The sequence below is a fragment of the Trachemys scripta genome, chromosome 10 (assembly GCF_013100865.1).
Source record: "Trachemys scripta elegans isolate TJP31775 chromosome 10, CAS_Tse_1.0, whole genome shotgun sequence".
Classification (NCBI taxonomy): Eukaryota; Metazoa; Chordata; order Testudines; family Emydidae; genus Trachemys; species Trachemys scripta.
The window spans coordinates 12,480,204-12,492,854 of record NC_048307.1 but is presented as its reverse complement, the minus strand read 5'-3'; the positions used below and the strand labels follow the sequence as shown (position 1 = coordinate 12,492,854).

The window sequence follows — 12,651 nt, the reverse complement described above, 5'->3', positions numbered from 1 at the left end:
GCAAGAAACAATTACATGCAGTAGTGCACTAAAGAAAAGAGTTTCCAGCAGGTGGGGAAAGATTCTTTTTTATTGGAATCTGTTGTTATGCTGTTAAATTCAGTTCCTTTAAAATTAATTTGTAAGTGCTCTATATGTGAAGAGGCTGCTGACACCTTCTGGTCAGTCACAAAGTACAAGTTTCCATGACTGCAGTGAGCACACAAGCATCATTTTTAATGCAACACAATTTTCAAAACAAATCTTTCAAATTTTTCCAAACACGGTATCTGGGTGCTCAGGATTATGTGTCGTTTTAGGCTATGCCTATCTTCCAATCTGATGTTATTCCAGAGAAATCGCAGCCACTTGGTTCCCATTTCACCTTTAGACCCTGACATCTTTCATATTAACACCCTACCCAGACAGTGATCATATACTTAGGCCACTGTTACGCTCTTTAAAAACAGACACGCCTGGAGAGCAGCTGCCCATAGATCCATTCATATTTTAACTTTGTTTCACCCTGGATGCATCATGGACTCAATCTATTAATGCATTTAGATCCGGTATTGTAACTCTCTATTTCTGTAGTGTTGGGATTACCAACATACCAGCAAACTAAACAAACCGATTCATTCTTGGGCACTTACCTCCAGGTTTTGTTTCTTTTTCTTTGGTTCAGTTTCATGGACTGGTTGTTCCTTTTCTGCCACACGCCGTTTTGATTTTTTCCTCCTTTTTTCTTCCTTCATTTCTGGGTTTCTCGTATTTTTTTCTATTCTGAAATTAGTTGACAGACACAGAAAGATCCATTTCAGCTACAATTCAGTATGAGCTAAGTAATGTACAATGCTGGAAAGCAACACTGGAGTGGAGTTAATCCAAATTTTTTACCCCAAATCCATTTGTGAAGGAGGTTTTGTCACAATGAATTGCATCAAAATGGCAGTAAACTGTGGATGTCAAATCACAGAAGAAAGGAGAATAAATATAGAATTTTAGCAATTTTTAAAACACCTGCTCCCCAGCCAACTTAGCATCAGTTGGGAGTATTATTTACTACATTTGGGTTTGGTCAAACTTCATATTAGGAAAGGTGTTGAATGTGCAGCTTAATTGGCTCCAATTAGGACTGGGTATTTTGAAAAGTACTAAAATATAATTAATAAACAACAACAAATGGGTATGTACAAACAAGTGGTAGGCCTAATTAGTAAACTGGAGAACTCGGTTGTGTTATGTAAAGAACTGCAAATGTTTCAATTTTGGATGTGTTTAAATAGAGAATTATTTTGCTTTTAATTTCAGACAGCCTAGGAATGGGGAAGGGGGAGAGATTCCAAGATAGCCCTGGATCTGACATCAGACAGACACTGGTCTGGTCCTCATGGATTGCTCTAACTTACATTTGGCAACAACCACATCTATGATGCATTTGTTGCAGCTGACAGCGACTAAAAGCTATAGGCATTTCAGCCACACCATCAACCTGAAACATTCAAGGGGCCATGAAGGAAGATACAGTTGCTGGATATCTCCAGACCACCTAGGCAATACTCAGCCTGTCTGACTGAATTTCCAGTAAAAGGCTCTACCAGTTCTGCACCAATTTCCATATAGAATAGCATTTCAAAAAGTTACTAATATGTAAATCTGTAAAAAAGATTTATTTTGTGATTAAGTAGGTATGCTTTAAAAACAAAGCAACATCAAAATGTTTTCCCAGGGAAAACTAAAAGATTTACTAACGGTTTCAGTTTAATCTGGTAGCAACTGTAACTTTAATACAGTAACACACCAACTTTATTTTATGGTCAGCAGCATGGCATGAAGAAAGAAAATATCCAGCCATCCTCAGATGGTCAGCTACTACAATAATTACTAATGATTTTAATTATACCATGTTTATCAGTTACTTGTTTGTGACGAAGGCTGCTACGTATCCTATGAAGTGCCCATATGGTGAGCAGGCACTAGAAAGGGTGTGGGGGGAAAGGAAGTTTACAGTTGTATGGTATTTAATCACAGACTGACCAGCAAAATCTACTAGCAATATTGACGAAGACCTTAAACGGTTACTCGGTGGGTTACTGTCACTACATAGAGAGTAAGAGCTGTTGTCACTGTAACACAACACACTGGTACTGAGTGTTGGTCAATTACAATACTTCAGTTTTTTTGTACTGACACCTCTAGTCTCATTCTCTCTCCATCTGTGCTGCAGGCCAATACCCCAGCACCGCTCATCCCCCGGTCCACTGAGCACTCTAACCAGGGCCTGATGTGTAAGCAGCTTATGCAACCACGAGACGACGGAATAATTTGCTCTTCCAAAAACCCCACGCAATGCCCTGGAATCTGGATGCTACTGGAGCAGCGCTCCCCTCCTGCTCGGTTAGGAGCTGGGCATTACTGCCGCCGCCCACCCCCCAGCTTCCAGGCAGAGAGAGCCTCCTGCGGAGCTACCCAGCGGCGAGGAGGCCACTGCCTGCGGCATAGTCATCCGAAACACGGGAGAGCCGGGTGGGGAAGGGCCCAGTACCGCTCACTCTGAGCATCCCTACCCCATGCCCTAGTGAGTGCCCCTCCCCCGGCCCCAGCGGAAGGAATCTCCTCCACAAGGGTCTCCCCCCACCAGGCCCTCCGGGGAGCCACCCACACGGCCCCCTCAGGCTCCGGGCAGGGGGCAGCCGGGCAGGCTTCCCTCCAGCGACCGCTCCTCGGGGTCTCAGGCGGGGAGCGCTGCCTCACCCCGGGGCTTTCTGCGCCCATAAGAGACTTGGAACAAGAGCCCGCTCACCCACCCACAGGGGCACCTACTAAGCCTCCCACTCGCCACGCACCTGTCACACCCGCCTCAGCACATTTAACTGAGCCCCGGGCTTGGCGCTGCAGACCGCCCCCTCTCTCTCATTGGCTCCCGAAGGCCAGCGAGGGAGCCTCGTTGGATTTCGCTTTGTCAATCACGGGAGTGGCCAATAGAAAGCCATCTTTGTCTTAAACCCGCCTCTATCCCCCGACGTGCGCGCATGTGCGCTCCGAGAGGGCCAGCCCGCGTGCGGGTGGGGTGGGGGCTCATTGTGTTGACATCATCGCTGTGCGCTGAGTCGGAATAGCCGGGCTCTCAGCTTCCGGAGTGGGAGGGGCCCCAGGAACTTGGCTCCTCCCAGCCGTTGGTGTCGTCCCCGCAACGCTCCTCTGTCTTTTCCCCGCCCTCCCCTTGCTCCTCTCGTTCCCCCTCCCACCCCACGCCTCCCAAAGCACGTGCCACAGAGCTGCCCTGGGGTGGGTGCTGCTGCCTCTGCGCGCACGCTCTCCTGCGGCGCCAGTGACACGTGCCTCTGGCCTAGGCTGCTGTTCTTTAGCCAGGAGCCCGTGTTGGGCAATGGACGGGAGATGCTGTCTGGACAGTGGCTGGTTTAAGCGCTTCTCTCAGGAGGAGTCGGTACCAAGAAAGAGCAAGTTGCCCTATATAGGCCTGAAGACCAGCTCTGTATAGTGCATAAGCTTCTCACACCAATAGAAGTTGGTCCAGTAAAAGATTACCTCACCCACCTTGTCTAGACATATTTACCTGTGCACCCAATCCCTCTTGCTGCAACGTCCCAACCTTAATCAGCCTGCAGGTCTGCCCTGCTTGTGTGTGAAGAGAGGAGAGACCTCACAGAGTCTATATTTTATAGTCTAATATTTGCTGCCACCTGGTAAATGATAAAAGTACTGTAGTACTTACGTTTCCGTGAACCTTAAGCAAAGTTGTCCATGGGAAACTATAAGCTTACGATCCACATGTGGACACAGATGCATTTTCATCCATGAAACGCAGCTCTGCCACAGACTCCCTCACAATCAGTGAATATGGAACTGTGAAATTAGCTGTTAAATAAATGCATCAACTCATTTTTAATCTGTAGGTTGTAATATTTGATATTTGAAACAGTTACAGTATTGGTAAATTGTTTGGCCACACAGGAAACAGAAACAGATCCTGTGGCCTGAGTGAATGAGTATATACCTCTTAGGATACTAGTACAAATACTTGTTTACAAACTTTTGCTTTCCATAGATATTCTCTGCTATTTATTTATTAACCAATATTTTCTGTTTCCACAATCATTCCTCTCAGGAAGCTCATTTGCTAGAATAATATAAAACAATACCAAAAGGAGTATGCATTTGTTTTCACATTTGAATAAATGGTCAAGGAACACTTTTTGCCATGGTATGAATATATGCTAAATAGAAAAATACAAGATGAGCCTTACCTAGATTATAGGATAATAATATGGTTGAAATACCCAAGGGTGTCATATTCTAGAGTTTCAGGGGGTAGCCATGTTGTATCAATAAAAACCAATGAGGAGTCCTTGTGGCACCTTAGAGACTAACAAATTTATTTGGACATAAGCTTTTGTGGGCTATAACGCACTTCATCAGATGTATGGAGTGGAAAATAAAGTAAGCAGGTATAAATATACAGCACATGGAAGGATGGGAGTGACTGGGTCACTACAAAAAGTAATTTCCCTGCTGTTGATATTCACCCCTTCTTGTCAACTATTGGGAATGGGCCACATCCACCCTAATTGAATTGGCCTTGTTAGCACTGACCCTCACCCTCCCAACTTGGTGAGGCAACTCCCATCTTTTCATGTGCTGTATAATTCATACCTGTTTACTGTATTTTCCACTCCATGTATCTGATGAAGTGGGTTTTCATATTCTAGAGTTGTGATTTGAGTAGCAACAAATAATATTTTATTGTGGGTCCTGTTGTGACATCCTGTGGTGAAATGTGGTATTACAGACAATGAAATCACTTCCAATTTAGGTAGATCGTGTCACTTGGTTCCAACATAGGTGGAGAAACTGATTCTATGAAACTGGCTTCCCTAGGGAAGTTTCCCAGGAAAATGGTGAGGAGGAGAGGGTAGAGGATGTTAAATGCATATGGTACCTTTCATCCTGAATGATTAAAGATACTTTGTAAACAAACTGATTATGGAGGCATGGGAGCAACACCCTAATTAGGGTTGTAGCAGGATTTCTGTTTAAAGCCAACTTTAAAAATGCTCTAAAATCCATTGGCAGAGGGCCTTGAAAATTACTGTACCACTTAAAGGCACAGGGCCTGTTGTGGTACAACTCTGAAGGTCATTTGGTCAAAGGTGTCCCCAGCTAGCATTTTTCCCTCAAAGAGGAATTGACCACCATGTCCATCCTATCAAAAACTACCATTTTCTCTTCATCCACCACCTATTGCTAGTTTGTAGATATTGGATTGGACAAAAAGGCTGAAAGAGGACTAAGTGCTACAATCGCCCTGACCAACTATGGTGCCACAAGTACTCCTGTTCTTCTTTCATCAGAACAAGACTCTAAATGGAGCAGAGTGGACATTGTTTAAAACAGAAAATGCAATGGTAAGGTGACAATGCCTTGATCACACAATTTTATTCTTGTAACTCCTACATTCTTATAAGGGACCTTAACTCCACTTTTCCTATGCATTCTGAGAATTAATCTTATAGTCTAGATTGATCACCTACAGTGTTAGCTTCCCTAGTAATAGAAGTTATTTGTGTGAACATAACAAATACAGGCATCCCCTTATGCTTCACTGCTGCCTCTGGAGCAAAAAACTACAACTTTTAAAACAGATAAACCATTATTCCAAGTATTGGTTCAGAAGTTTGTGCTGTGAGCCTCCTCTTTCGCAAGCTAGTCAATCTTGCTTATGAACTCATTGTAGCTAGTGGTGATCCAGGAGATAGGAATCTGCCTCTATTAGTTCTAAACCAATGCTCCAGCATAATAGTAGAGGGTCACAGGCTGTTAGTGGAAATGGCATTGTTCCAATGAGACATGAAATTGAGGTCCTGACCACCTGGCATCAAATTTAGATGAGGGGCCTGCTTAGAGTCCACTTCATGTAGTTACATTCTTTGTCAATACTGAGCCCCTTCCAGCTCATCTGAAACACTATTTTCGATGCCTAAGCTAAACTGCTATATATTGTTGAAAGTTGGTGACTAGCTACTTAAGGACTTTAGTTTTTCATTTGAAAATATGCCATCATTTGTTTATAAGAGCACTGCATATGCTACAGGGGGGAGGGGAAAGAAAGGATACAAATACAGCTCTTCCCAGCCCACTAAGCAAACAAATAAACCTCTCGCTCCTCTTATGAGCACAGCTATATTTCCTCTTGCACAAAGTAAGAAGATTGAGCTTTGTAGCACATCTTGAAGAGGATTCAGATTTCTAAGTACAGGACAACTGAGTTCTAGAAATGAGTTCTGCTCAAACACCTCTGTGGAGCAGTATGCCATAGGGAGTCCCTCACCTAGTTGATGGCAGATGCCTACTTAGGTCTGGTCTATACTACCCGCCTGAATCGGCGGGTAGAAATCGACCTCTCGGGGATCGATTTATCGCGTCCCATCAGGACGCGACAATCAATCCCCGAATCAGCGCTCTAACTCCACCAGCGGAGGTGGTAGTAAGCGCCGCCGACAAAAAGCAGCAGAAGTCGATTTTGCCGCCGTCCTCACAACAGGGTAAGTCGGCTGCAATACGTCGAATTCAGCTATGCTATTCACGTAGCTGAATTTGCTTATCTTAAATCGACTCCCCGCTGTAGTGTAGATGTACCCTTAGTAACTCCACAGCTGGAGTTACTTTAAACTGCACCCTACAGCCAATACAGAGGGATCAGGTGACATGTTCACACTATACACTGCTTAACTACAGCTTGTTTCCAAATGGATTTCAGATGTGCATTGCAATCTTGGGGGTGTGGTATTAGTAGTAACAGTAGTGTTTTGTTCACTACTTTAGTGAATCCTTTTGCTATAGACATACATAGGTTTCCTTCTTCCTCAGTTTCCATGCTGTTTGGTTTTACAAGGAGAAAATGCTTGCTATTCTATTAGGACTGAGGTATTCCAAATACAGAGAACAGAACACATTACTGTCCTTTACAAAAAGGAAAAGCAATTTATTGGAAGTTAAGAGATTAAGATAAAATAATTTATAGTTTATTTGTACTGTAGAAAAATATGCACATGCTTTAGACAATAAATTTACATTAGTTTAAAGGAGAATTTCATCCAGGCCTTTGGACTGCCTCAGCTCATCAGCATCTGAAAGAGCAGAATAAGTTACAGATTTAGGCTCAAGTCCTGCAGCGATCAACCCTAACGAGGAAAGTTTGAATAGCTAGTTAGTGTCGAAATAGTCTGATGGCTGAACTAATGATACTAGTGACCCAATAATGAGTTCTTATATCTTGACCAGGTCAAGTGCTGGACGGAGTCTGCTACTTATTACAATGACTTAGTAGCTATTTGAAGACTGTACATTTATCCACTATGCAGAGATTGTTTGGTTAATTAGCCACGTCTTGGATGGTTATATGCCCCTCCTTTACACACCTGGCATTGCTCACATGTCGACTATAATAAAAGTTAAGGAAGGTGTACCAATGGCAGTTCTACATCCTGTAGACACAAGGCTCTGATTTATGTCATCTTGTTTTGCTAATCTCATAACCACACTTCAGTTTATACCTGTTGCGCTGAAGATACCAGTTAGAAGGCCTCTTGTTTGATCCGGCTGGCCTGAAGTTGGATTCAGATGCTCTCATTATAGCTGCAGATCTACAAGGAAATAGAACCATGCTGAACATCTGTTTATTCCACCACCAATCACACATCCATCCACTTCCAGATTTGTGCAGAACTGGTCACCCAGCTGCTCTAGAATCTTATTGCATGGCGCAAGGAAGGTAGCTGTGCCTAGAAGAGACATGTTACTCATTAGAAAGGATCAAGTTTATACTCATTGTTTCCTACAGTAACACTTGGATACTAAGGGAATTGGTGCTTAGAGAAGTCAGAAATTCAGTAGAAGTTAGTCTGATACAAAAGGCTCACCACTAGAAAAGTCAGTCATCCCTTTCCTTCCAAAGGAATTCTTAAATTGCAGGACTCAAGATTAACTTCTGGGAGCAAGGGCTTTAAGATTAAAAGAGCACAATACTTCAGTGAGATGCTGACCGACTGTCCTCCCAGAGATAATTTGAGAACTCATTTAGCTGCAAGTTGCAGAAATAATGGCATGATCTCCCCTCGCTCTGGCAATTGCTTTCCTACTTCAGCCTGTTTCCCCCTACACTCTGAAATTTAACATCCTTACCCAGCTTTGGAGATGGAGCGACCTGCTCCTTTGCAGTCATGATCCAGAGGATGCCGATGTTTTATACAGAAGTTTCCACAGCATTGGTTACAAACAAGCTTCATCATCTCTTTCCTTTTGCAGCCTTCTTTTAAGCACTTGTTTGTGAAAATCTAAAATGTAGTACAGGACAGTTGCTTTAGTTCAAGCCGCAAATACTTCACACATTACTTGCAAATTAAATTTTCTACTCTGACCAAGATGGCATGCAGGCCTCTAAATTGGCTTTACCTGAAATTTACAGAGCAGTTTGAATAATAAGATTGAATTCAAGGAGTTGGAACAAAGTTAAATATGCTATACTGCTTAGTGGGCAAAATATAACCATTGTCAGTCTTGCTCTGCACTGTTTCTGGTCTTCGCAATAATCCAATTAGCGCTTGCTGAAGTCAGAGCTACTAGATTGTTTGGGTACGGAACACCTTTAGCTTGGTCACCAGTTCAAACCCAACTGGTCAGGAAAGGCTGATGAACAGATCGAATCACTGTTTGCTGGTCCACAGTGTAGATTGTTCTCTACCACTAACTGGACTAATGCTCAGATCTTGATCAGTACAGTTAGGCAAAGAATTATGAGTGTAGGGATCTCTTCTAGGAGTCTTCCAGAGGAAGCCTGAGGCCTAGTGTCAGCATAGGTAAGTGAGCTTGCATTGCTGCTGCCTGTGTCATACTGTTGTGCAGTTAGGAGGCTTGTCTCCATAAGCAGCAATTTAGATTTCAAAGGGAGTTTCCTTACCCTCTGTTTCTGCTGAGTAGGATCATATTTGCAGTCCCTGTCCATGTGTGCTCCAACTACAATGTCTGGCATCTCTCCTCTTCTCACTGGGATGGGAGTGTTACATAAAGGACATACTGGAACCTGCACATCCTGAAGACAGTGAAGTTAGATTAGAAATGGGACTGAAAGCAAGCTTTCAAAAGGAAGACAACTCAGATTTCCATCCCTTGCCTTTGAAGAGGAGCGGTGAGGGGGGAATATCTCAGAGTGGCCCTCCATTCCTATACCAAGTTCTCTTCAGAACTTCCAGTACATCCACTTCAGCAGTGCTGGATTCTGCATTTCCAGTTACTACAGGAAGTCCATGTCAAAATCATTGTAGTTAGAGCTAGCCAGCTACAATTAAGTCCCATCTAATTTGCTTTTAGATCACGTAATTTTCAAATCTTGAGCACTTTCCTTGTTGATTTGGTTTCTTCCCTAGCCCTAATTGTGCTAGTCCTTTTGTTGAGTTTCCAGGTATGGCGTACAACTATGGTTCTAGAACCACAAGCAACTGCAGCAAGAGAATACAGGTGACAAGAGTTTGAAGACTGCACAAGAACAGCACATTTGTTAACTACATTAGATGACTTGTCAAGTCAGATTCTGGACCTAGATAAGATGAAGTGTTTATTTCAAATAAAGCTGTACTTATTCTGGCCAGTAATTCTGCATTGCTAGAATGCAAGTTTGAGAACTGTCTTGATAACCCAAATTCCAGTTCATACTGAACCATATTATAGCCCAATGTTATCACTAATCAGACTTTCCATCCATCAAATATTTTGTCATTTGCTATTCTGTAGTTTTGTGTTCATGGACTTTTTTTAATCAAGTTAAGGTTTTGAGAAAACTCACTGAACCCTCAACTGGTAGCCACTGCATTGCTGAAGATGCAAGGCACTGTATCTGCACTCTTTATGGGAGCCCAATTTAAGTGAAGGATGCAATCAGGTTTGCTACAGCTTACAGTTTTACCATTTGAACTTCTAAATTCAGTTGTAAACTAAATCCAAGTCTACTGCAAGCAGAAGACCCAGCAAAGCAGGCTACAAGAAACTCCTAATCAGGTTTCAAAGTTGGCTTTCATCACAGCTAGAGAATTCCTTAAGTGCAAGCATTTGGAATTACCATTAGACACTTACCTTCTTATATGAAGAGGTACATTTGTGTTGGTCATACGTGATGTGATCTTTACAGAAAACTTCCTTACATGCATCACATTTTAAAGGAAGGAAATCTGTAATAAGAAGATAACATTATATGCCTGCAAGTCCTAAATGGGGAAGATGTAGATATTTACCTTTTAAAGTAATACTAAAACAATCATTGTGAGTAAATTCCTCATGCATTAAGTAGGTAATACCCAAGCAGGTGTCTGGTTACTCAGAATCCAAGACAGCTTCACATGGAACTAGTTTAGGCCATTCCAAGTTGTATATTTTAGTGAGCAACAGGGAGAAGAGCTAGCTTCTCTGAATTTGAAAGTGCTAGGGTAGCCTCATTTCTGCCTTTTAATTCACAAGTTATTTGTAAGACGTGTTAAACCACCAATACAGTGAAACAAACTGCCCCGTCCCCTCTCTCACCACCACAACAGCAGCTAATAGTTCAGGGGGCATATATTAGTCAGAGGCACCAAATACTCTCCCAGGCCTCAAATCACAGCAGATTTGCTTTAGTTCACTTTAGTATACCCAAATACTAAAGTCTCCCAGCTGTTAGAGTGAATGGCTGAGACAGCTTAGAGAAGTGTAGCATCTGCAACTATTCTTGGGGTAGCCTCATGATTAATAGCTGATCTATATATAGTAACAGGAGACTCAATGCATTACAACAAGAAATCCAGATATTTTGACAGGCATACTGTATACCTGTCTTGCCAGAGTCCACAGTCTGAGGTGCTTCTCTAGATTCTAGTATTTCACTGATGGGTGGAGGTTTATTTCAGTTCTGGCTGTAATTCTAGACATCTCAGATGCAGATTGACAGATATCTGCAATAGTTTAGTGTAGGACAGTTTGCACTTGCTTCTTTAGTTCCTCTCTTCTCCAAGACCTGTACTGCTCTATCAGCTCATTTCAAGGCTTGTCCACAAAGACTCACTTCCTGTACTACTATGCTAGAGATCAGATGTGAGGAGTTTAACAGTCCTCAGATATGAAGGCCTTGGGATAGCAGACAGGATTTTCTGATCTCAGGTTTCTCTGCTGACCCAACAATATGACCTTTGGGACAGCATTGCAGTATTTGGTTCAGGTTGTCCCTAAGAAAGTGCTGGAAGTATTAGTTTGTGGGTAAGCCACATTAGTATTGCATACCTTGTGTAGTTAAGCAAGTATTCTCAGAGTACTGATGGGTACATTTTACTAGGACTAGACGATATTGTCTAGTCAGACTCATCTGGTCCTGGCAGTGTAAACAAATTCATCTCACTCCTGTTCTCTAAATCAGGAGTATCCATCTCATACCTCAAGTCAGGTTCCCCCCAGGAGGATTTGATGCACATAGCCCTTTGGCATTTATGGGTTCAACTGATCTTATGTCAGTACACCCTACTAGTCAGAACCAGACCTGGACTTTCATTCAGTAAATCACCCCAACTTCTAGAGTACCCCTTGTCTCTAGGAGAGACAATTTGGTTCATGCAAAGCAATCAAGAGGACTAGAGCAAATAACAGAATGTAGTAAACTAACTATACCAGTAGTTGCATTCAAAGTGCATCTTACCCAGCTGTTTGCAAGTTTTTTCTGAACAATGCTTGCCCAAGTCTGGAAACTCCATAATAGACCAGCAGATCCTTCAAGCTCCTTGGCTACTACAGCAGTCACCTTCAAAAATGAAGTTGTGGGTTTAGTTTATTGCAGTATCAACCCAGCTCCACCTCACCCCAGTAATCAAAGCATTTTTTTTAATCAAAGCATTTCGTAGGAGCAATCTTTAGATTTGGCCAGAGGACGGGATCAGCCAGCACTAACTCTGAAAACAATGGGTGAGGCTAGCACCCCGCCTTCCAAAGCGAGCGGCTGGCAACAGGTCATTAGCCACAGGTCACACCAGTGAGGCAGGCCAAGCCACCAGCTCCACCTCTGGCGAGCAGGGAAGAAACCCACCAGGAAAGGATCTGGACGGTCCTTGGTGCAGACAGATCATAGCCTCCTAAGGGCGAGCGGGCAGCCAGAATGAGCGGCGCCCCCCGGAACTCCCCCCGCCCCGCTTGTCTCCACCCTGGGCAGCGCGGGTGGGTGACCGCAGCTGTCAGCAGAGCCCGTCTCTGCCCCACTAGCCAAGGCCAACCCCGGGCACGGAGATGGGGGGGAGGCGCACTCTGAGCGCCAGGAGACAGAGGCGGAGCCCAGCCACCGGCCCAAGCCTCACAGCAGCGCTGAAGAGAAGGGGCTGGTGCCCCGGGAGACCCACTCCAAGGATACAGCCACAGCCACAGCCACAGCCGCCGCCGCCCGAGCACTCACCGCACGTTCCCCGCTCTATAGCGTAGCCCCAACCAGCCTCGCCGCGCCGGGCCTTTTATCCAGCCCTCCCGCTGAGTCACGCGCTGCGCGGCCCAGCTGGATTTTGCCGAGTCATGCCTGGCGCGTGCGGTTAATGATGACATCCGCACCCCGGACCAATCACGGTTCGCCGTTGGCGCGTTCTAAAGCGCTAAGTC

General features: G+C 44.0%; 2 protein-coding genes across 6 annotated transcripts in view; both read right to left on the bottom strand.

Moving 5' to 3' along the window:
• LOC117884022 (CGG triplet repeat-binding protein 1-like) overlaps positions 1-3,638 on the bottom strand; it is a 58,472-nt gene extending 54,834 nt beyond the window's left edge. The window contains exons 1-2 of one of the 2 annotated variants that reach the window (XR_004647461.1): positions 3,557-3,638; positions 633-762 (exon numbers count right to left, since the gene is read on the bottom strand). The gene's annotated coding sequence lies outside the window, so the exon portion shown is untranslated. Of the gene's footprint in view, positions 1-632; positions 763-2,825; positions 3,077-3,556 lie in introns of those variants that run through there. The other variant, XR_004647460.1, reaches the window with a different exon arrangement.
• Positions 3,639-7,000: 3,362 nt separating this feature from the next.
• Positions 7,001-12,596, bottom strand: ZFAND2A (zinc finger AN1-type containing 2A). 4 transcript variants are annotated; one of them, XR_004647549.1, is made up of 7 exons: positions 12,455-12,595; positions 11,711-11,812; positions 10,126-10,220; positions 8,957-9,088; positions 8,182-8,333; positions 7,554-7,781; positions 7,001-7,127 (listed from the first exon to the last, which is right to left on the bottom strand). XR_004647549.1 is itself a non-coding variant. In XM_034784674.1 (7 exons), exons 2-7 carry the CDS (start codon positions 11,763-11,765, stop codon positions 7,121-7,123), a joined length of 531 nt encoding a protein of 176 aa, XP_034640565.1. In that variant the 5' UTR covers positions 11,766-11,812; positions 12,455-12,595; the 3' UTR covers positions 7,001-7,120. The 4 variants fall into 4 exon arrangements, 3 of the variants coding, with proteins under 3 accessions (XP_034640565.1, XP_034640564.1, XP_034640566.1); XM_034784674.1 differs by having other exon boundaries at positions 7,554-7,643; XM_034784673.1 differs by lacking the exon at positions 7,001-7,127 and having other exon boundaries at positions 7,134-7,643; positions 12,455-12,596.
• Between the last annotated feature and the right edge of the window lie 55 nt (positions 12,597-12,651).

What these genes read in the sequence shown, in the direction of transcription:
- ZFAND2A (XM_034784673.1), bottom strand. Translation starts at nt 11,765, where the DNA reads ATGGAGTTTCCAGACTTGGGCAAGCATTGTTCAGAAAAAACTTGCAAA. An exon ending in GTACCTCTTCATATAAGAAG is followed by an intron (nt 9,089 to 10,125) that starts GTAAGTGTCTAA and finishes CACTGTCTTCAG; the next exon opens with GATGTGCAGGTTCCAGTATG. An exon ending in CGCTCCATCTCCAAAGCTGG is followed by an intron (nt 7,644 to 8,181) that starts GTAAGGATGTTA and finishes ATTTCCTTGTAG; the next exon opens with ATCTGCAGCTATAATGAGAG.